This window comes from Helicoverpa zea, chromosome 17, assembly GCF_022581195.2.
Source record: "Helicoverpa zea isolate HzStark_Cry1AcR chromosome 17, ilHelZeax1.1, whole genome shotgun sequence".
Lineage (NCBI taxonomy): Eukaryota > Metazoa > Arthropoda > Insecta > Lepidoptera > Noctuidae > Helicoverpa > Helicoverpa zea.
In genome coordinates this window covers 6,303,389-6,328,687 of record NC_061468.1, presented here as the reverse complement: position 1 = coordinate 6,328,687, position 25,299 = coordinate 6,303,389, and the positions used below count along the sequence as shown (strand labels likewise).

At 34.6% G+C, this 25,299-nt stretch overlaps 2 protein-coding genes and 1 pseudogene across 3 annotated transcripts; 2 read left to right on the top strand and 1 right to left on the bottom strand.

The window, feature by feature from the left end:
* Positions 1-2,264: 2,264 nt before the first annotated feature.
* Positions 2,265-8,791, top strand: LOC124638267 (transmembrane protein adipocyte-associated 1 homolog). Of its 2 annotated transcripts, none has more exons than XM_047175197.1 (6): positions 2,265-2,677; positions 2,748-3,043; positions 3,193-3,450; positions 5,868-6,054; positions 6,448-6,577; positions 6,813-8,791. In XM_047175197.1, the coding sequence occupies exons 1-6, from the start codon at positions 2,589-2,591 to the stop codon at positions 6,978-6,980; spliced, it is 1,128 nt and encodes a 375-aa protein (XP_047031153.1). In that variant the 5' UTR covers positions 2,265-2,588; the 3' UTR covers positions 6,981-8,791. The 2 variants fall into 2 exon arrangements, with proteins under 2 accessions (XP_047031153.1, XP_047031152.1); XM_047175196.1 differs by having other exon boundaries at positions 6,810-8,791.
* Positions 8,778-11,759, bottom strand: LOC124638264 (annotated as a pseudogene).
* A 214-nt stretch (positions 11,760-11,973) lies between these two features.
* Positions 11,974-18,728, top strand: LOC124638266 (pentatricopeptide repeat-containing protein 2, mitochondrial-like). Its single transcript, XM_047175195.1, has 9 exons — positions 11,974-12,235; positions 12,569-12,788; positions 13,098-13,200; positions 15,831-16,025; positions 16,533-16,629; positions 16,719-16,807; positions 16,901-17,014; positions 17,196-17,306; positions 17,770-18,728. The coding sequence occupies exons 1-9, from the start codon at positions 12,145-12,147 to the stop codon at positions 17,890-17,892; spliced, it is 1,143 nt and encodes a 380-aa protein (XP_047031151.1). The 5' UTR covers positions 11,974-12,144; the 3' UTR covers positions 17,893-18,728.
* Positions 18,729-25,299: the final 6,571 nt, after the last annotated feature.

Below are 25,299 nucleotides of genomic sequence, written 5' to 3'. Positions count from 1 at the left end.
ACACAGCGAGGTAAAAAGGTAATGATTTTAAATAATGTCTGTTCTCACATCGACATTATGTTTAATTACTAGATTTTTTACTTCACTTGCCGGATAAGATTAGCCTCTCTCGATAAATGGGCTGCATAGAATACAAGCAGACACACACAGGTGCAATCTCTATTCCTGTACTCTCATAGGCCGTATGCAGAAAGAAAGCCTGTAGCCGTAGACGGACTCTGATATCCTGGCCTAGCTCCGTAGCTCCCTTTTATAGATAGTTACAAAAAACAAGCCTATTATGAAGCAAAGTGTAGTAAATTAACTGTTGCAGGATGGACGGCACCGATACCCGCTGGTAGATCGGTCGTAGACTAGCTTTCTTTTTGAAAACGTACATAGCTTGATAGGATGATAATCCAACACGATTGGAGACTGTACTACCCAGCCATACGTAGGCTGGTTAGCCATATTTAGGGACGTGTTTGCTAAAATGTGCACGTCATAGGTTGACGTCTGTTGAGGGAAACGAAAGTCACTCATAGTAACGCTTCGATCGCTTCCCTGAGTTTAATACAACTTCCTCCCTCGTCGGGCTCTAGCTTCTATGACCCGGATCAAGAGTATCGGAGCAGGTGGACCCGGATAAAGTATAGACCTTCTCTAATTTATGGTGCTTAGCAGACATGGCTGCATAGATATAATATTATAGTAAGTTCAACTCAGTCTTGCGCGCGGCCTTATGTGTGGGTAACCCTTGTACATATACAGTGACTTTGTGTGCGTGACAAGAGGTACAGTCGGGTACAAATACAGTTATTTAGGGGTTACGGCTGTTTAAAGAAAACAGTTATTACGTAATTTAATGTTTATTTATTTATAATGATTCTGAATCGCTCCTTGAAAAATCAAATGATGAATTTTGCATTTTTAGTCCACACTTTTATTTATTGTCCTCGTACCCCGAGCTAGAAAATATGTAAGAAGTATTTAATTCATCTTAGATATTTCACCTCATTTATTTCTTAGGTACTGTCAATGTCAATTTGAAAAAAACGTATGAGAAAATAATGAAAAACTGTAAAATGTAATAATAAAAAGCTTTGAAAGTTGTTTCATTTTTTGAAACGCTACCTGACTCCTTAAACATTTTCTCCGTGAAGAACTAGACATTTTTGTAAACGACTGTACCCATAAGAAAAAGCGATAAGAACACGTCATGCTCGGACGACGTCACTGTCACACGAACGAAAGTTGTATATTTACAAGCCGACACACACATAGGGCCGCGCGCAAATCTGAGTTGAACTATCTATACTAAACAAGATTGCGCACGCTCAAAATATATATTTACGAAAATGAACTCTATTCTAACGCAATAAGGTACTAAATTGGTTGCATAATACACAGAGGCAAATCCGAGCCGAGAGGAATAGTTCGAACGGAGGCTGTTTGTCTCTTTCTAACACCTTGCCAGCATAAAAAAATGTTGTGATCAAAAGTTTTGTCTTCCCAAAAAACAATTGAATCACTTATATTTTTATCTTATTTTAACAATTGTAAGTCAACAAATTAATAACAATCGCATTAATTTATTCGTATTTATTATTAAAACATAAACAACATAAATTTTTATTTTGCTTTTTTTTATTTTCTAGCGGTAACCCTGAACATTCTTGGCGCGTAATTAGCATTTAAAATTTTGTTTATATTTTTTTGTATTTAATCAATTCAAACTATTAAAATGGTGAAAAAGTGTTGCTTTTATCCTTGTGAAAGTGAATCCTATGGTGGTTGCAATATATCGTGCCACCGGTAAGCTAATAATAACATTTTCGTAAATCAAACAACTAGGGTGCCCATGAATTCTTGTTATGAGTCAAAATATGGGTGATGGATTTTAAAACTGTTGTACTATTGTTATAGTTTCCCAAAAAAATGTAGAAAGGCGATATAAATGGCTCAGCAGTCTATATGTGAAGCAAAAATACAAAAAAATCAGTCTGCACTTCGAATCTTCCCGTTTTTATTACTGCTAATTCCCGCTAATTATTAAAAGCCTATATTAGTAGTTTAAGGTCACAAACTGCGTAAGTTAAAACTTCAATACCAATCTGTGTTTAATAATCTTAGCAAACTCGGATTGGTCTCACATAGCTTAATCTCATAGTCACCCTATTAGAAAGGGACAGACGGCCTCCGTACTAACTGTTTCACTCGGCTCGTTTTTTGGTTAAAAATGCGCAGTCCTGTTTACTAATATTATGTCTATGCATGGCTGTGACTGTCAATATTCTTTACGTCAAATTATTTATTGTCAATGTAAAAAAAACTTATAGTCAAAGGCGAAGCGAATGAACGTAAAATAATTCTTTTACACAATACTACATCTTGTGGTGTGATTATTTGTTAGTGTCGTCATTGTAAATTGAATTAGAAAGCTAACGAACTACTAGTGCAGTCATAGCGTACCTATATGTTTATAATGTTAGGACTAAGTTGACGTAACGGTGGCCTATTCCAATAACTTGATTATTGGAGTAATGCTGCCACGGGCTCAAGACGCTTCCGTAACTAAGTAAATGGCAAAACATTAGAAGATTAAAAAGATGTATGGTACCAATGGGTCAGATTTTCCTCCCGTTACGGAGGACACCTTTTGTAAATATGTTTTGTATTACGAGATAAATAACTCAAGGTACGTAAATGTTTTGTGTCCTTGGTATTTTTTTGTGCGTTTATGTGCTCACCTTGTTGTTGTTTCACAGGGTCCGTATTTGGGATTTAATTATTTTGATACCAAACGCATTGTTTGTGCTATTCTTAGTGGTAAGATTTAACAAGGCTCAGTTGAAATTGCGTGCTACAAGCAGCCCTATATTCTTGACGTTTTACACATTGGTATGGGGCAATGTGATCATAAGCTTGGTGCGGTGTGCTGTGTCCATGACTGTGAACGCGTCAGTGCCACTAGGGGGTCTAGTGGACAAGGTCTTATGGGTCATGGTACGGTTTTTCCTGCTTGCTACAGAGATGAGTGTTGTGATATTTGGTCTGGCTTTTGGTAAGTTTCTAACCTTCAGTTTTTTGCTGTATGACTAATCTTGTTCTAGTTTACTGTCTCAGACAACAATTGTTACCACTCTTTTGATATTACTGTTATTTATGTTTAACTGTGAGAACCACATTCTTATTAAAATATATAAATTTCAGGCCACTTGGATAGTCGCAGCAGTATAAGATATGTGTTACTGGCTACATCGCTGCTATCCCTTGCCTTCACAGTGTCACAAGGCACACTTGAGATAGTTATGCCAGATGACATGTTCCATGTTGACACAAGAGATTATGACCTCTTTGGACACGGCGGGATGCTATTCTGGTTCACATCATCCTTAGTCTTTGCCCTCATTTACTTCTTAATACTGCTTTTGCCTTGGATACCGCTCAGGGAATATCTTGCTTTACCAAGTAAGTACTTCTTTATTAATATTTAATTTATCTAACTGTTTTAATGATAAGTAATTAGTTCTGTAGGTATCATAAATATCAAATTGATCAATTCAATTAAATATAACAGGCAATTAAATTAATATAGAATGCTTTTATGTTTATTTGTTGAAATAATATTATAATAATCCCTCAATAAAATACTAAACTCATAAAATTAGATAATTTTCTCCCATTATTACTTTTATTCTTTCATATCAAATTGCTTGTAAGTGCTATTATAGCCTTTTAATAGCAAGGAGTTTACACAAGAATTGTTTCCTCTTTCTATTATCAGCATTTATTGTTTTATGTACCATAAATTATGCAACTGTAGCTGGCAGTCAATAATTTATTGTTGAGATAGTGTTGTTTATAATTGAAGATGTCTTTCAAATGTGTCATGAGTGTGTTGTCAAACCATCCAATGATCTTCTGTACACAATATTTGATACTTTTCAGATTAGAGAATAAGGAATAAAATTGGTGGCCAGTTTCACAAAAAAATTAAAGATTAAAAAAAAATCTCCTCAATATTGGTTTGCTTCAAGTCTGCAGTATGACACAGAAAGTGTTAATTTATATGACAGCCTTAATACACTGTTGCTGTAGATCTACTATTATTATCAAAGTCATTGAACCTCTGTTATTATGCTGTGACTTGGATCTTTTGTTGAAGGCCAGTTTCGGAACATTGTCATTAAATTATATTCTCTATGCAATCTTTGATTAATGATTGTCTCTTTAACGTGTAGTGGAACACAATCAACCAATATTAGGAAAGCTAATTAATTCAACCTTTTTAATGAGGGCTACCGCGTATGAAATCGCCGCTAGAGACGCTTGTGTAGCGTGAGGTCATCGAAACGTCAAATGTCACTGTTTTTTTTACGCGCGCGTTACTGTTTAATTAAATTAATATTGCGAATATTTAACAATACTTTAGATTAATTATGGCAAATATAGATTACGGATCTATAAATGTCACTGCTCTGACACATTTTTATCTTTCGGAAACTTATGTCCGCCTTTCTTTTTCGAGCAAAACGGCACTGCGCAACATTGTGGCATCGCCAATACGTTCACACTATAGTTTTATTGTATTAAATATGATTTAATATAATCATCTAATGTAGATATAAGTTTTGGCGCTCATAATACGAACTTTGATAGCCGTAGTTTAGGACCTCACGCTACAGTCGCGCCATCTGGTGTCCCATTTTATGCTCAATGTTTTTTTTTCTAATTTTTTATGACTGGAAAGTTCTTATGCTGAATTTTTATTGAAGCATAGATTTGTAGCATTTTGATGACTTTTTATAGATTGTCAAGTATGTTTCAGTTGTGCGCAGTTTTTTTAGTCACTGTACAATGAACCTTATCACCCAAACTTAGAGTAACATTTTGTAAAAATCGTATACCAATTTTATTGCATTTTAAAAATGACTAATATACGTATGTAAACAACATAATGACTCATAACAATATTTAATGTATGCCATCTCAAACTTATGAATGCTTTTTGTATGGCTTCCATAATGCAGGAATATGTAGCTAGGTGCAACAGGAAAACAAGTGTAACAAATACATGCTTCTAAAGTAATATAATAAAGAGTTACACACCTTAAAGGCTACTGAACCAATTTTTCACTATTGGGAAGCCAAACTATTCCCCAGTAACATAGGCTATATTTTGTTTTTCTCTCAGGATGTGGGTGAAATCCAGGGGGAAAATCTAGGATATGAATTAATGAAAGCAAATCTGGATGGTCATTTGTATAGAGCTGTTAATTTGATGACACATTCCAAGTCAAATGTTGAAATGTAAAGAATATGTATTAAAACTATTAATATGTTTGTCACGTCTAACATATTAACGACATCTTGATAAAGACGACTTTTAAAACTCTGGTCCATAGTAAAAGAAGCTTGCGCGCGTCAACTTATGCAACTTTACGCTAATGGCCTTACGTATTATGTAGGTCACCATAATAAACAAATCTTACCAGCCAACAATATGAAACCACACTAATATTATAAAGGTGAAAGTTTGGCAGTCGTGTGTTTGTTTGTTACTTCTTGACGACGCGACGCACAAAAGACCGAATGGATTTAAATGAAACTTGTCAGTAATGTGAAAGCTCCTCGATTTAAATGAGAGTTGATACAGAGATAATCTAGACTAGAGCCTGAGAAAGCCTAGTATTTATCTGGGTGTGAGTAGTAGACCCCTCGGCATTCCCATGGAACAGTCGTCGGGAACAATTAGTGTAGCTTGTATGTACATGAGAATAACATAAAGGCCACTTAATATCCGGGAGCAAAAAGATGTTCCGATATTACTCCGGTGGAGCTGTTGGCAGAAATCTAGTATTAAAATAAAACCTGTACTGTTCCAGCGAAACTGTCATTCTACATCTACGTATTGTTACTGGCACTGCTAGACACGACGCAGGCCGTCGGCGCAGGCCTCCTCGCATGGGGTAACATGCAGTCGGGCTTATGTGTCGTTGACGTCACAACTTGGCTGTATTTCTCCCTCTACACTCCATTGGTATATCACACATTCCTCAGCGAATTCTTCAGGTGGGTAATGCGTATTTTGTATGAATGGACGGAAATTCTGTTATAAGTATTGTTTGTTTGTTTTGTGATTGTTTGTAATATTTCTATGCTGTAAAAGGTTCTGATGAAATTTGATAAGGTTGAAAATTGAACCCTAGTTTGTAGTTTGATAAGGTTTAAGGCTTTTATGAGTTCTTTATTTACGGATGTAATCACGGGAAGAAGCTAATTAAGCAATAAATCACCTCATTTGTTTATCTTATTTACTTAAAGGACTTTAAACATACTTATTTGATACATGACGCATAAATTGACGTCATTTTCCAATTATAGGAACATCGTGTCTCCTATTATTATCTTTGTTGTCGTTAGGACTTTGTAAGCAAATTGTTAATTTTTGATTTGTGTTTTCAGTGTTTCTCAACCGAGCATCATGTTCTCGTATAAGGCTCAAATGGATGAGCCTATGGACGAAGATCAGGTTTCTTTGCCGCACCAGCAGAGTTTCAGCTCACTTAAAACAGATTCCGATTATATTTATCAGGTAATATTCAAATATTTGTTTTTATCCCTAATCGATTTAGGTACTTTGTCCCTTCCAAAAGTCTCAAAAAAGTAGCTTTAATTTTAAAGAATCTGAGTTTTAATGTCACCAGTATTTTATTTATTTTTTCAATTTACATTGCGATATCTCTCTTGACCGTTATAATCAATCAATTAATCAGGACTAATAACAATAAATTGTAGATCTGATCACAAATATTTGTATTTTTCAGCAGAGCAACAGCGTATACGACAGCACACTATTCGAGGCCGGTGGGACTACTCCCATGAACCCTGTGTACAGCGCCTCTCTACAGAGTCCCGACTCGATAGCGTCCGGACAGTCTATAGAGATCGGCGGCCCCAACTCAGGCTTCCTCACCCAGAACATGCCCTCAACATAACAACAATCACGACACTATAAACGTTCGTTATTGTGTTATAAACTACACACATCCAAAGAAAAAACATTACTAATAACTATATACTAGAGTCGCGTAACTATAGAAAGTAAAGAGAGTTTAGGTAGTCGATATAATTTCTACTTTAAAGAATCTCATAGAAATCTTTTATATTTACTAACACGTTATGTTGTCTTCGCGTACCATTTACTTTTGTGATAAGTAAAGCCAGTGATCAAATCGAATTAATTGAGACTGCATTTCATCCCATTTCTGCTAACTAATATACCTAAATCATTGTGTAATGGCTCCATCCATAAGATTTTGACATTAGATTATATTATAGTGGTTTAATGTAGATTTATTAAAAAAAACAGTTGCTGTGACAGTAGTGACTTGTCTTGTGATTTTATATTTAGTTGCTTTGTTCAGTTTTATAAAAACATTGCAACAAGAGAACTTAAAAAGTTATATGCAGAAGCTTGGCGAAGATTTATTATAAATCCTCGAGCTACCACTGAAATATTCTGTAGCACCTGCGGTTAAACATTGATCATGACTACATTGGAATTAAATATATTACACAGAGTATGGACTAATTTGACTTAATTTTTGGTCTCATGAATTTCAAGTTGAGTATGTAGTTAGGGTAAATCGAATCTTACTTTAATTTAACCATATCGTTTTTAATTATAGTAAGTGAATCTCATCAAATAAACATATCTGAAATAAGTAACCAGTATATGAAGCAATCATTCAAAATAAAGTGTTCATTTATATTCTTTTTTCAGTGTTACCAGTTTACTGCAGAAAAAATGTCTATTTCATTACTACAGTATTCATACTTGAAGTATTAGATAACTGTTGTAAAATGTATCGATTTATTATGTGTGAAATGTGCTACAGATACTTTATTATAAGAGATAAGTTCGTTCTTTAAGTTGATTGTTATGATTATGTAGCCAGTAAAGTCCGAAGCTGTACATTTTTTTTTTGGGTATTTGAACTGTTCTAGACCTTAAATGGGTAACTTATGGTTGATTGGATTGACAAACACCATGACTCGATTTGCATGGATTGTATTGACAGAAAATTGCATCTATAATGTGTATGCTTGTGGACTTTGCTGGTAACATACCTATTGGTTTGTTTATGTGTTATTTGTACTGTGATGCATTATGTCTACTTACTTTTGTTGTTATTTTTATTTTTTGATGAAATAGAGTGAGAAATAATGCGGCGAAACTTGGAATGTAAGCAATGTGTTTTATATAGGTTTAAAGAAGGCTATATTGTATTTATAATTATGTCGTAAGTGGTGATCAATTGATATTTATAATTTTATTTCAGTTTAGTATCATCTATTATAAGAAGTTTTGACTACATAATTATCTAAGTACATTCTTTTTGCCTACTCCAATTTCGTTACCAATATAAATAATGTTTCCCACCTGAGATACATTTTATAAGTTTTGAAAATTATTAGTTTAGAGGATTTTCAAACAGAAGCACTCAATAAAACCAAATTCTGTATACATAAGCCTATTTTTATTTAAAACAACAATTTGAAAGTCAAGAATCTGCTCTCAATAGTTTTGTGTTTGTAAGGAGTACTCAGAAGTTACAGGTCGGAAGTGGTCGTGTCAATTCTACACAACAGTTTAATACCATTGATGACCAAGTCAATTTTCTTTTTAAATTGTGATAGTCCATATTATATGATGAAAACCTTAAGTGATATTTGGTTGATGGCATATATTTTTGTTGTTTTGTCTCTTAGAAGTTAAATAAAGTAAATACTTTTATTGAAAAAATTGTTTTATTAAACTTTATCTTACTGTCACAAAATAACATGTTTATTGTTTTTTGATGGTATCTTTCTCAACTTCTTCTAAAATGAAAGGATGCTTTAAGCAATCAGTCACTGATATTCTTTGACTAGTATCTAGCATTGTCATTCTGTCAAGTAACTCTTTTAGTTGTATAAGTTTTTTTTCTTCATTCACAAATGCATTCTTATAAGATTTTTTGAGCTCAAAAAGTATATCTCTAGTAATAGGAATATTGTACATTTCAACAACTTTTTCTCTGCCAGTAAATTCATCTTTTTTATGAAGAAGAAAATTATTGTTGTAATTGAAATGTTGGTCTTTGAATTTACCTTTTTTTATAAGTCTGCTGGAAAATTTTCCTTTTAAATCCATAAAGCACTTCAACATTTTATTGTTGGAACTTCCTGTGAACATAATTTTCCCAGTAGCCATTTCAAAAATAGTGCATGCTGCTGACCATATATCAACACCATGTTTGTATGGCACACCAAGAATAATTTCTGGTGCTCTGTAAAACCTTGAAACTAAATAAGGGGTGGGCTCATTATCATCACACTTTGTTGCTGAGCCAAAATCACATAACTTTAAGATGTTTTTCTTTTCATTAACTAAAATATTATCAGGCTTGATATCAGCGTGAATAATTCCAAGTTTCTTGAGTAGTCTTAAAGCCAGCAGTAACTGTCTGCTATAACTTATTAAAGCTTTTAAGTTGATGCCATGGTGTTTGCCATATTTCTTAATAACGCTTCTTAAATCCATGTGTAGGGATTCAAGCAACAGACAAAGATGGCCTTTATGTGTGAAATGTCCAAAGTACTGAACACAGTGATATTTGTTGTCAGGGTCTGATTGTCTTATTTCTTTAAGTATGGCTATTTCTTTGAGACTTGTTCTATACATTAGATCATTATTTCTAATAATTTTGATTGCCACGTAATCATTACCGTCTTCATTGTCTTGAGCTCTAACAACATTTGCAAACACTCCTTGTCCCAAAATGTTTCTAATTGTGTACCTATTGTTGATGACATCGCCAATACGAATAACATAGTACCCGTCTGTATCATCCCAATTATCAGTTAAATTTAAATTAGATTCATTGTCATTATGTGTTACATTATTAGATGTGGCATTTGACTCAAAGTCATCTTTTTCTGCAAACATGTCTGTTACTTGTTTAGAGATATTGTGAGTGACTTCATTGCCTGTAATACTTTTGATGGTTTGAGCCTCAGAGCAAGTTTCCTCAGTGTCAGGTTCACAGTTCCCACTGTTTTTATTGTCTTGTGAAACATTTAGTTTCTCTAAAAGTTGTTTTCGCATCTGTCTTCTCCGCTGTATAATAGTTTCTTCATCTTCTGAGTCTGCTTGCATATGTTCTACTTCAGGTGAAGATTCATGATAAGGTTTTCTTTTAGAATTTGTATTTGGTTTAGTCTCATTTTCTTTATAGCTCTTTTTACTACTAATAATTTCATAAGCATAGTCTTCTTTGGAATGCCTACGTTTTTTGCTATCTTTATTTGTTGAAGTATCAGAATGCTTTACAATTTTTTTTAGTTCTTGTTTGAGAGATTCTCTTTTCTTTATCAAATCTTCTAATGTTGAAGTGCTTCTTGTGGGTAATGGAGGTGTTTTAGACTCCACTTTATGGTATTTCTGATCGGAATATTTTGATCTTCTAGATTTGGATTTCATCATATTAGCATCTTTTTGATATTTTGTTGATTTGTTTTGAGAATGTCTACTGTAACTGTCAGCCATTTCAACTCCTAATGATTTAATTAGCACTTGTATGACACAAAATTCTGTAAGAACAGCACCTCCTATCTGTAAAGATAGAACACAAATTATTAATCTCAACAAGTTGAATTAGAACTACAGAAGCCAACTTTAAAAAAGGGTTTGAAGTATTTTGGATAAGTAAAAAAATACATTTGTGTGTATGAAAAAGCATTAGCCTTGTGTCACTTTCATGAATGTTGTACAAAGACCCTGTGTTGGTATGTCTTAGGAGTGTATGAAGAAGTTATTATCACAACCCTCATGAAGTTGACTGCTTGCGTCTATACAAAGTATTGTTAACTATATCTTTGATTACATTTCCACCCTGGCACTATGATCAGGTCCAACATTACTCAGTGGACAATACTTTTCATGTTGATTGTTGACCTCTCATCTCAAACATCCCTCCATCATAATATATTGTCCCGTCACTATGTCCAGTGATCAATGTGTCACTTAATACTTCCGTCCATGATTATTATTTGTAATGGACTTCAAGTCATAATCTCTATGTGCTTGCTAGAAAAAATTGTGCTTATTAGTCAAAATACACAATCATTACATTAACAAATTCTAGTATGTAATAGAATATATGATTTCTTTTGATTCTTAATAGAAACATATTTAGTCTTACAAACATGCAGCTATTAAGAACGAAAGGATGATAGACTCATTAAAACAGTATTCATAGTATGAATGAATTTACAAATATTACGATTGGATGATGAACGTGAATAGTTTCATTTGATATGAGTTCAAAAACCGAGCACTGCTTGCATAAACCGAATAAATTAATTATTTACAAGCCATGAAGCACAATCAAAAATTCATGTTATGAATACTGACTGGCACACAATTTTAAATGTTGTGTAACACAGGAAACCTTAGTGATTACTGTGGTTTCTTGTGTTACACAAAACAACTTTCACAAATTCTTGAACGTTTATTACAAAAACTTTATAATTCACGATGATTCATCAGATCAATAGATTCATCTTTACATTTCGTGTCACACTAAAATATTGTCATTTGTCAATATTTTACACAGATCCTTCGCGATTTTCTTAAATGAAATAACTTGAACAAAAGGTTTTCACTAAGACGATGCCAATTCTTTGAAATAATGTGTCATGAATAAATTTTTTAGAGAAAATAAAATTTATTAAAAATTTACATTTTCACGTAAACACCTCCATTTGTATTGTAACCATAGACAAAAGATGAAGTGTCACTCACTGGTTAACCAGTTACGTCATTTAGGTTTTATTTTAGTTTAGGTTTTATTTTTGATGTTTTTCTTTTTCTCTTTTTCTTGTCTTGCGTTAACTATACAATACTTTGACTTTTTTCACTTCTATTTTCTTCTCAAATTCCAGATATACTATGGGATATACAAATATTTGGCCGTGATGTAAAATAAAAAGTAAAACGTGAAGGAATAGACAATTGTCTCAAGATAAAATAAAACTACATTGTCTATGTATAACCTAAATTTAAAGCTCCTAACATTTCGGCAAACGGAGTAAACTTTTTATTTCTTTATTAAAATGTCGTTGATAGCAAATTATCTAACAAGAACTAGTGTTTATTCAAATTTGCGTCTAATATTACCAAGTAGGACTATATATGTTACCCAAGGTTGGTGATTTAATTCAATATTTTTAAGATTTTCAGCCTACTTATAAACGTGAATTAAATATAAGTAATACTTAAGGGCTGTTTAAGAAAATTCTTACTTATAAACGTTGCTTAAGCCTGTCTTAACTAACATTTAATCACTACTTAAGACTTTAACTAATACTTTAGTTAAAATGTTGCTTAGAAGGTGATTAGAGATTTTATAAGTAAGGCTGTTATGTTACTTTATTTGGTATATTGAGACTGTAATAATGGGTCAGGTCTTTGTACTTAAGGAGATTATCACAAAAACTATTATTCTTTTAACTATTTGTGAAACCTGTTATATTCCAGTCACAAACCTCTATTCGCCTCACGCATTAGGCATCGATGGCTTTTTGCAAACAAGGAAAAAGGCCAAGGAACAGTTTACGAATTATTCTGAAAAGTTTAGATCTAAGATGAATGAATTCGTCAGCAGCAAAGACACTATGATATTTACAGAAGACTTAAAAAATATGTTACATTTGGCAGAGCCTACTGACTTAAATCTAATTTTGAATATGATCAAAAAGTGAGTACATACTGATGCTAATTAACAGTCAGTTTCTTCATCAAAAGTTAAAGCCAGAGTAAAAGTCAAAGTAATGTCTAAAGTAAAAGTAACGGTCAAATTCAATTTTTCTATTAGTTTTGCTGTCACTTTAGCCTTGAAAAAACGTATTTGACCGTTACTTTTACTTTAGACATTACTTTAACTTTAACTTTTGATGAAGAAACTGGCCGTTAATGTTTAATTTAAAAACAGAACATATTGAATTCTGAAACATTTCTATGAATTTACATTCCTATATTCACATGCTGCTATTTAAATAAATTTCAGGTTTAATTCTCAAAATAGTGAGCTAAGATTCGGTTCATATGTGTTTGGACCAGTTGTGATGAGAATGTTTCATTTCTTGGATGCACCTAAAGAGGCTTTAGCGGTAAGAATATTGTTTCTGGTACACAATGACACTACTGGTAAAATTCTGAAGTAAATAAAACTTACATCTTACACATACATCTGCACAAGATGCAGTTTATTTTTATAGACTTCATAATAGCAAAAATATGAGAGTATACATCCTACTTATATTATAAACTAGCTTCTGCCCGCGACTTCGTACGCGGATCCTGTCCCTTATGCCAGCGACTACGGGGTCAGCAAAATCAAAGATCTGTATCGTCTGATATTGAATTTTAAGGGCCCGTTGACTTGAAAACAACGGAATACGCATAGCCATTACAACAGAAACGTCTGAGGCTGATGACGGGGAGTAGCGACACCGCGGGGCTATATATACTGAGTCCTCCAAGGAGAGTATACTGTCCCCAATCTCCGGCCGGTCGGAGTGAACCATGACGGTGGTAGGTCTCACGCCTCTGGCTTGGCTTGGCCGTCCAGAGTGGAGTCGCTGGAGCAGGGTTAGTAGCCCTGCTCGGAGGATAGGTGCCTCGTGATAAGTGACCCACAGGGAGCGCGTAATCTGCGTTTAAAATCCGCCGATGTATCCTCACACTTCAGTCGCTCATGATGTCCCTGTTGCCCTCTTGTTGCTATTCAGTGACTGATTCCCGGGGGTCTGAGTCTGAGTCTCCACCTGCCATTTTTTACATGTTTCTAATACACTGTCATCGGCAGGTATCCATAGTACGCGTAGTTTCCCCATTCCTAGTCCATTAGCATCTCATCACAATAGCCCAATTATTTTTCATCCATAGTTAGCAATAGTTTCCGAGAAATCAGCGCTAGCACTGAAACGGGGATAGTCCTTGGGTACATTCCTATAGTGTATAAAGGGATAATCGTCGGTTTTGTGTCACCATTTCATTAAAGTTGTCTCAAAAGGGCTTCAGCGTGTTGGTTTCGGCCCCATGTTTTCCTGCCGAAAATTCGGAACTCTGTAGTCCCGAGGTCTGGAAGAGACATACAAAATAATAATGAGATATAACGCAACAAATTCGGAGAGTGGGGGCTCGTGACGCCACGTCTAGGTATGTAAAATTTGTACTAAGCAGTGACTTAACACAAAATTCAAGCGTGTTAGGTATATCTTCGTTATTATTTGTTTGTGAGAAGAAGAAACGAAAAAATACGTGTCCATTATTTTAGCGTTATCTAAAAGACGGACTAATTACTTTTTTAAATTCACCATACCTATTTCATAACATTCATTTCTATACATTTTAAGACAGTGTGGTATTGCTCTTGAAGTTCCACATCAGGTGTTCCAGATCTTCGATGTTTATTCGTCAATAGAGAGTGCTTATCAGATTGAACCACTTTTGCTAAAACGTCATATTTTTGTATGCTATAGTCTAGCTGGGCTCCTAGGGTTCCACATCAGGTGTTTTACATCTTCAATTTTTATAAGTCAACAGAGAGTGCTTATCAGATTGAACAACTTTTGCTGAAATGTCATACCTCTATATGCTATAGTCTAGCTGGGCCCCTGGAGTTCCACATCAGGTGTTTTAGATCTTCAATTTGTATAAGTCAATAGAAAGTGCTTATCAAATTGAACAACTTTTGCTAAAACGTCATATTTTTGTATGCTATAGTCTAGCTGGGCTCCTAGGGTTCCACATCAGGTGTTTTACATCTTCAATTTTTATAAGTCAACAGAGAGTGCTTATCAGATTGAACAACTTTTGCTGAAATGTCATACCTCTATATGCTATAGTCTAGCTGGGCCCCTGGAGTTCCACATCAGGTATTTTAGATCTTCAATTTGTATAAGTCAATAGAAAGTGCTTATCAAATTGAACAACTTTTGCTAAAGCGTCATACCTGTATATGGTACAGAGAAGCTGGGCTCTTGGGGTTCCACATCAGGTGTTCCATATCTTCAAATTTATTATCTCAGCTGAAAATGCTCATCACATGAAACAATTTTTGCCATGGCACCATTTTTGTATCTCTTATAGTTTTGTTGGTTTGTTGGTGTTCTGCATCAGGTCTTCAAGTTTCGAAGATAAATTATAGCCTATATGTTGACCAGGCTTAATACTGATACAACAAAGAAAAAATCATTGAAATCCGTTCAGTAGTTCCGAAGATTAGCGTGTACAAACAAACAGACATACAGACATACAGACATACAGACATACAGACAAATTTTTTTTTTTGGATTTGTGCTCCATTACTGTTTCTAAACCCCACCCAATTATTATTTTTTTAATATATTCAATGTACAGACACACTTTTTTTACAGATTTATTATATGTATAGATGTGAAAGTTTGTGAGAATGTATAGATGTATGTTTGTTATTCAATCACGCAAAAACGGCTGGACTGATTTGATTGAAATTTGTTATGCAGATAGGTGATACCCTGGATTAACACATAGGCTACTTTTTATCAACACACCACGCGGGCGAAGCCGCTGGCGGAAGCAAGTATATTATATAGCTGTAAATATGTTTAAAAGACAAACAAATTAGCTAGTCTAGTTACATTTTTTTGCACTCCAAGCTTAGCCAAACTATGAAATTATTAAAGATTTAAGTACAGAAAAGAGTATTCCTTTAATGTAATGATGTATACTTTCAATATATAATTTTCTATTCCAGTGCTTCTATGACCCAAAAAATGATGGTTTCTTTGACCAGCTTGTGTCATACCACATTCTATTAGATTTGCTCTACAGTCATGAAATGTACGATGAAATGTACAAAGTTTTTGAAAGGGCTCAGAACAAACAAATAAACATGACAAAGTTCCCTAAATACTGTGTGGTAATGGTACTGGCAGCATGTTATAAACAAGTGAGTATTATATGAAATCTTATTAGAATTATAGTTATCGGCACGGATAATGAGCTCTCGGCGGAAGAGTGGGGATCGCTTTGCGCACCGTACACTGAAGGCAATAAACCAATAAATCACTTCTACGCAGGTGAAGGTCAAGGCTCAATATCCTTGGTGATGATTATACTCTATTTACAATTTAGGCTTTTTAGCCAGTACTATCTGACTAGAAAGCATGCCTATCCCTGCCTTTACTCTTGTAATTCAGTAAAAAATACATAAGAGGAAATATAATAAACTTATGAAGGGGTTTTACATTTTTAGCCAGTACTATCTGACTAGAAAGCATGCCTATCCCTGCCTTTACTCTTGTAATTCAGTAAAAAATACATAAGAGGAAATATAATAAACTTATGAAGGGGTTTTACATTTGCAAATTTATCGTAAGTTAATTATGTAAGCTACTTTGTGAGTAAAACTTACAAGTGTAAACACAGCCTAAATAATGCTATAATTTTTTTTCAGAACACACCAAAGAGTTTGGAGTATGCTTCAAAGCTATGGTCAGATATGGCCAGTGCTGGTACCGTGCCAGTTAGAAGAGCATGCACATTTTTCGCTGGTATTGTACTTTTTAAATGTTTTATTTAGTTAAATTCATTACCATTACCATAATTATGAAATAGCTTTGAAACTTTTTTATTTTCACAGCATTGGCTTTGAAACAGGGAGCGCCACATATAGCCATGGAATCAGTATCGTCCCAAAGACAACATTATGTAACTATTAGGAACATAAAGGTAAGATACATATTTTTTTTCCTACTGTAAAAATACTTTTCCTTTAAAGTTTTATTGTATATTGAACCCTATGAACCCTATTTTATATTAAAGGTAATGGCGCTAGCAGACATGGGCAGAGTAGAAGACACATTGCCAATTTTGAGATCAGTCTTGGACATTGACAGCCCAACGCAGAGGGATAGACACACATTCTTTGAAGAAACTGTATGTTATTTTATTTCTTAGCTTAAAATATACTGTCCATTATTTCTAGGCTTGCAATTTCAGTCTATTCTATATTGCAGAAACATTATTTAACTTAATTAATATGACTTGACTTTTTTGGCTATTTTAAAGTACATGTTTTTGCTCCAATATGAGTTGTTAAATAATTTATGTTTTCTAGATGGATAGAGTACAAAAAGCGGCAGAAAAAGGTGGAAATAAAGACGTACTGAAGCAGTTTGAAGACATCAGAAAAGCTTTGAAGGATAGAGGCCTTATTGACGGTAGCAAGGTACATATGACTTTAATAGCTTTTTCTCGCAACCTCACGTACCATGGGAACTTCTTCCCGTATCAGAATAGAACCTAGCCTATGTAACTTCAGGGATAGTCTAGCTTTCTAATATTGAAAATATTTTCTCAAATCAGCTGTTTTGGAACCCAGACAGGATCGCACCATTACAATATTTCTTCCCACATTTTGATGAAGCACACTCATTTATAAAAGGGTACATAGTTTTTGCCATCCAATAGATTTTAATGTAAAACACTAGTACGCAGCTACATCCACTTAGACTGGAAGCCAACCCCAACATAGTTGGGAAAAAAAGCTTGGAGGATGATGCCATCCAATAGATTTACGTACAATAGTAGTCTGTATATTTATTAAATTACGAGAAAATTTCTTGCTGTAACTAGTATTGAAATATTTTGCCGAGTCGTAGTATAATATGCAATTTATTGAACGTTTTTAGACCATTGATCTGCTGCTGAATACTGAGATAGAGAAACCACAGCCCGGACAGTTACCTGGTGGTCAACAACAGTTTCAGTACAAGAGAGTGCAACTTGGACCTCGCAAGAAACGAATTGTCTAGTATTTGCAGTAATTTTGTGTCCATTTTCACTGACATCCCTACTTAACATCGACTACTTAAAGAGTTCTAGCTAAATATAAGCTGCGATTTACATACCCTGTTAAAAGAGGTTGATGCCTCCTCCATAGGTAAATGGGCTATCTAGCACTAAAATAATTATTTTAATAGGACCAGACCTTCCTGCAATACACGGAAGCATAAAAGAGCCTTGAAATTGATATCCTTAAATCCTAGTTTTTTTACACCTAACGTTTAGGTACTACTGAAAAGGCTTAGGGGATGTCTTTGAAAATGGGCACAAGTTATTCTAAAAGAAAAAGTAGCTTGTTATTAGTCAAATTATTGGTTTGTTTTGTACATATTTAGATGTTATACAATTGTATGAATGAATTGCCATGTGTAAAAATCTATGGTCTTACTATGAACTTCTGTTGCCATATTTCAAATTAATTAGTACGCATTTTGTCTATGCCCTAAGAAATTATCGCACCATTGCCACCAGTTGCATTGATGGTTCTTATTTAATGGGTTACATGCCTACCTTATGAATTTATAGTGTAGGAATAAGATCATTCCACTATTTTGTGGTCGTATCATTTTCAAAATACACATTTAGTTGTAAGGTGAAAAAGATCAACCACAAAACTATGAACTATAAAGTTAGTAAATAGGGTTTAAATGGTCAAATTTTCATCATAAATTCTGTGGTAATAAGAGTTCATGGTAAGTTCTCAGATTTATGTGTATAAATAAAACGTAACTTTATATTTTGTTAACCTGGATGTGTGTTGTGTCCATGCCGAAGAAACGATAAATTAAAAGTTGGCTAAAAAGTATTTTTTATTTTATTTTTAGACCTTGCCCTAGCGGGTTCCTTATACATAGATTTTATGCACTGGACAAATCTTTGACCCAGGACCAGTTTTGCTTTAAATCTGGAGGTACCTATATAAATTAAATACAATCACAATCTAGTAATAATACCTAGATTAAACGCACGAAGGAGAAAAGACTAGCGGAGATGCCCTAACGCAGGTAGGTCACGCGCCTTCAGGTAGGTCAAATACGTCACGACTACGTCACGGCAGGCGTGGCTGGACACCGCCCATATACCGTCCTTTACATCAAACTGACATCTTGTCATGGTTGTATTTTTACCACAATTTCAACAGATTTTATTTGTTACTCGATTAAAACGATGAAATGCGCTATCATTAATTGTAGAAATTGCTCAGGATCCAAACTCAAACATACCATAGGATAACATTTCACGTGTAAGTAATATTTTAGCTTTAAAACATATTTTTTGCTAGAGACATCTGTCGTCGAATAGCTGCATTTCTAGAACCTCTAAGTGAATTTGTATTATTTTCGTATCAATCTTGTATCAATGTATATTATTGGTACCAATTTTTGCCTTAAAAAGCAGCTTCATTTTTCCTTGCATCCTACAAGTTTTTTTATAGATTATTTACAAACCAAAACATATGATATATTATCATGAAAATTGAATATTATAAAAACACCATCTTTCGGTAAGTAGTCGACTTACGTATATTTGAAGTAAAATCGTGTTCATCAAGACAGAGAGACCAGTTACAAAATTAAGTGCTACCAGACATCGAAAATGCAATCACCCATTCTTAAAAACCGGCCAAGTGCGAGTCGGACTCGTGCACGAAGGGTTCCGTAAATTACAGTTAAATCAACCTATCTCAAAAACTATAAGAGATACTTTGATCAAACCAAAAATCGTTGAAAGAGTTAATTAGCATGCATCACCTCTATTTTTTTTAGAATTTTATACCCCGTATAGTTCGGCCGTTCAGAGAATGCGTTCCTGACACATCGCGATTGAACTGACGACGTAACTTTGTAATGGCGTTGCAGTTACGATAAAAATTTTTTGCTGATTGTTTACCGTTTTAACAATTGATGAAATAAATTTAAAACAACATTATTATATCAATAATCAATGAATGTTATAATTTTGGTCCAAACTGAGTGTCAAATAACTTGGTAAACAATATTTTTCTAAATCTATACTGCGCAATTACAAGGTTATGTCAGCGCTTTATATTTGTAGTGCTGTGCTAAAAATAATAGGCAAGTATCGTAATCAGTTCTTTTACAGTTATACTTATATTATAAAATAAAAGATTTGTTTTTCTTTTTTAAAATTTGAAAATAATGGACTATAAGATAACTTTTATGAATTTAATACAGCTAATTTCAGCTAATTATTAAAAGCTTATATTAGTATCTTAAGGTAACAAACTGCGTAAGTTAAAACTTCAATACCAATCTGTGTTTAATAATCTTAGCAAATTCGGATTTGTCTCACATAGCTTAATCTCATAGACACCAATAAGTAAGTAGTATAATATGTGCGCAGTCCTGTTTACTATATTATGTCTATGGTTTTTATTTGATTATCCGGCTTATGTTTTACTTGGACGCAGGTTCTGCAAAATACGGCTTTGTGGAGAACGCGTTACTGGCATTTCAATCAAAAACCACAAATGACTACCACGAGGAAATGAATGCCACTACATTTAAAGAGTGGTTCCAGAACGTGCTTTTGCCCAGCCTAGCAGAGCCTTCTGTAATATTCATGGATAATGCCTCCTATCACTCGGTTCAAATACAGAAACCCCCTACCCAAGCTAATAAAAAAGAAGAAATGGTGGCTTGGTTACAAGCAAAAGGCATTGACGCAAATATGCAGATGCTAAAAGCAGAGCTAATTAAATTAGTTAAAGAAAATAAAGCGGCAAATGTGCGATACGAAATCGATGAACTGGCTCTGGAGTACGGTCATCGCGTTCTAAGAATTCCACCGTATCATTGCCAATATAACGCGATCGAGCTAATCTGGGCTCAAATAAAAGGTTACGCCGCCCGCCACAATACTTCCCCGCCATTCAGCACGAAAAAGATGATGACCCTATTAAAAGAAGCCTGCGGGGAAGTCACAAGAGATGACTGGGCAAGGGTTGTTGAGAAGACTAAAAACCTGATTTTGGAACATTTTGACCGAGATATCAGGATTGATTCTGTTATTGATAATAATATAATTATACATGTAGGGGAAGATGATGATGAAGACACCACCTCCTCAAGCGAATCGGAGTCTGATTAATATTCTGTACGCACATTCAATTCAATGTACTTACTTTATTGCATAGAAATTGTAACTTTGTAACAAAGAATAAATAAAACAATTTTATTATATGAATATTACCTTTTTTTGGTTTCCACTTAAATAACTAAAATAAAAATTTAAATGATTCCGCCAATTTAAAACGAAAATAATCTTAAAATAATTTGGCGGTTCATTTTGGAGGAACGGTAACGAACTCAGTGTTATGTTGTGCCCATCACTAGTCGTGACTAACTGACAGGTGTCAGGAACGCATTCTCTGAACGGCCGAACTATAGTTATAAAAATAGAGGGGGGGGGACATACTTTTTACGACTTTGAGAGCTGATATCTCAAAAACCGTTCACTTTAAGAAAAATGTTTTTTAGAAAACTTTATATCATTTTAAAAGACCTTTCCATTGATACCCCACACGGGTATGTACATCGAAAAAAAAAATTTCATCCCTCAGTTACATGTATGGGGGGCCCCACCCCCAATTCTTTTTTTTACTATTTAGTGTCATATTTTTGTAGCGGTTCATACAACACATATTCCCATCAAATTTCATCACTGTAGTACTTATAGTTTCCAAGTAAATCGGCTGTGACAGACGGACAGACGGACAGACGGACAGACGGACAGACGGACAGACGGACATGACGAAACTATAAGGGTTCCGTTTTTGCCATTTTGGCTACGGAACCCTAAAAAGGTCTTATTTAAAAAAGCTGCAATTATCTTAAAATTAATCATAACTCTTACTATGTAGATTTATTTATATTCATCACTAGCCGTTTTCCCGCGGTTTCACCCGCGTACCGTGGGAGCTACTGCCCGCACCGGGATAAAATATAGCCTATGTTACTTGCAGATAATATAGCTTTCTAATGGTGAAAGAATATTTAAAATCGGTCCCGTAGTTTTTGAGTTTATCCATTACAACCAAACAAACAAACAAAGTTTTCCTCTTTATAATATTAGAATAGATCAGCAATGTTTTACATAGGTATATCTCTCTTGCCGTACATACTTTTTGAATGTACCTTTACTCAGAGCAACATCCGACTCACATAAAGTCTGCTACTTATTTAGTGGATGCGCCGTTATGATACAGTTGTGAAAACTCTAATTTGATAAACACTGTCCCTATAATTTTAATTCCCATTTTTCTTGGTGAATTTCGTAATGTGGCAACATCGAAAATAACAACAGTCATCGCAGCACGGTTCTAGAACAAATAGAACGAATTTTCGTGCTTGTGATGCCATAGTGGCTAGTAGACGAACTAACACAATGCCATAAGTTGATACTTAAATTACACCATGGGGGTATTTTAGACCCGTGGTGAATAAAAATGATTTTTCATCGAGTCTCCGTTTAATGGTTCCTAGATACCTATTTCATTTCTGGAGGAGTAAATAAATTGTTGTGGGGCAAGTTCTCTGCACAAAATAATACTTATATAACAATTAATTTTCTAACTTTTTTATCTCTCTCTTTTTCTTCGTTCATTTCAAATGAATACTTCTTTAAACTTTCTAATTGAATTACTATTTTAAAAGAATTATTAATTTTGAGTATTTACTTTACTTTTGAGTATGTCACTAGTGGTCGATGTTAGTTTAGGGTTAGATTTTAATGAATGATGATGATGATGATGATTAATTTTGATTATTTTTCCGACCCAAATATCGACCAATAGAATTGCACCATTCGACGTCACGTGGTACAACCTACATGGTATTATACTGATAATTTTTTGAATATTTTCTCTGGTCGTTGCTATGTCAAACTGACAGGTTGTGGCCGACATTTGGGACGGAAAAATAATCCCCCGAATACCACACGAGCTTCAAAATTCTCTGGCATTTCCCTCAAGGTTCCCTGCAAACAAATGAAGGAGTCAAGTTTTTCAGGTTAAAAAATCACGAGCGCGAAGCGCGAGTGATTTTTCCTGGAAAACTTGACGACTTTTTAACCTGAAAAACTTGACTCCTTCATTTGTTTGCAACGAACCTGTATTGTACGCTCATTTTATTATGTTAATCGACTCGCCAACGCACCACCACACAGGTCGACAGTCTGACAACGACTGACTCCCCACTGCTCGATCCGGTATTTATAACCGAGTGACGTATGCGCACGAGGCGTCATAATAATGACATAACCTATACAATGATGCACATGTACCTGCATACACTACATCTCTCCCTTGTTGTTTTGATTTTAACCTTGTTTCAAAAAGTCCAACAATCAAACTCATAAATATTTTGGTAATTTCTTAAAGATCTATCAAACACCTGCAGCACAACAAAACCACGCTATCAGATCAGTCCACCGATCACACTGCCATCAAACTGATTTACTTTGTTCCGTTTCCATTTCATTTCCCTTTCCATTTAAGGAGACGACAGATATCGGTGATACTGCAGGACACTACATCCCTTCCCTTGTGAAATAAACATAAATAAAAATCCGTCCCTTTGCAGACGGTAACATACCAGCATCTGCTTCAGGCTCAACAAGACAAATTCGTAGCAGTGATATCAGGCCGGCAAGTTTAACTTCAGGTTTTGTAGCCGCTGTTCCGGCCCTGTATTATATCTACACTAGAGATGATCCGTCCATTTGGCAGACATCCCGCCAATCAGTCCATGTGAAATCAAGCAAGTCTGAAATATTGCTGTGCCTTCAGATAATGAGCACTCATCTTGCTTGGTTCGACTTCACTTAAAACTGATACAGAATGCATTGTTCCAAGGTAAAAGATCGGCATTAGGGTACCTCATCAATGCTTTTCACTCATTCAAAACCTTACGAGCCGTACGAGGAAAGTAATCACATAAGATCGTCCCAATTGAATGGTGACCTAGATGGACTGTTTCCAATTTGATGATGACCATATACTTTGTCACCCATTTAATGGCGACCACATACTTTGTCTCCAATTTAATGGTGACTCTATACTTTGTCACCCATTTAATGGTGACCACATACTTTGTCTCCAATTTAATGGTGACTCCATACTTTGTCACCCATTTAATGGTGACCACATACTTTGTCTCCAATTTAATGGCGACCACATATTTTGTCACCAATTTAATGGTTTAAATTGTAGTTCTATGTACGAGTTAAGTACTTTGTGTGCCTTGTAAGCAAGAGAATGCTAACTCAACTAATTTTGGTAATATGTAGTTTTTAATTTGAGAGTGGAATATCAAAGCCTATCATTATCTCAGCAATGTAACAAACAATCTGGTCTTCAACCCTATTGATCAGCGCTAGTACTTTGCACGTTTCTGCTAGTACACTCGCTGAAATTCTGATATAGGCTTTAAATACCCTACATCAATGTATGTCCAATATCTAGTCAAGAAACTGTAAGCTTCTTAGCATTCAACACCCAACATATGAATACCTTACTGCATATAATAGTTGGAAGCGACCTGCATCCAGCGTCTTCCGGTGACCTTTATAAGGTCGTCTTTATAAGGTATCTGTGGAGATCAAAGGGGGAGGCCTATGTTCAGCAGTGGACGTCCTATGGCTGAGATGATGATGATGATGATGATGATATAATAGTGCGATAGGAATACTTATATTTCGGTTAGGCATCCAAGAACATTATTATCACCGGACATTGCGTTCTGTAATGTTTGTTTGCTTTTATTAATGTGGTTTTCAAAAATTAAAGTAGTCAAAGAATTATTATGCTTTGATGGTAAGCTTTTTAGTGTCATGGTTACATATTTAACTAATTATATTATTAGATTTTAACTAATTAGAACCATATTATGTAACGAACGCACTTTAACAGGTGTCACTAACTTTGCACTATATATTTTGAAGCTGTGACATTCTGCATCACCATAAAATAGAAGAGTCCCTGACCCTCAACTCATGCTCTTCTTCCTTTCAACAAGGTGACAGCAGCTCACAAACAGTTTTCTAGTCGATGCAATTTTCCTTTTGCAAAACAACCGCTAAACTTTCTAAAACATTTGTCTACACATAGATAAATGTGGGATTCTAATTCTATATCTCAAATTCATGAGCAGCTATGCTGCTCTCATGTCATACTTGACCTCATCAATTTGATGATCAGCTTTGTGCTGCTTCCATTTTTAATATTTTACGCTTTTCCAATTTCATGACCGCGTATAGGTAACGTAATATATATTTTTTTTTATGTAAGTATAGTTGGCTGCATAAGTATGTTTATAGTTTCGTTCAAAAGCGCTTACCCTTTATTGCAGCTGACT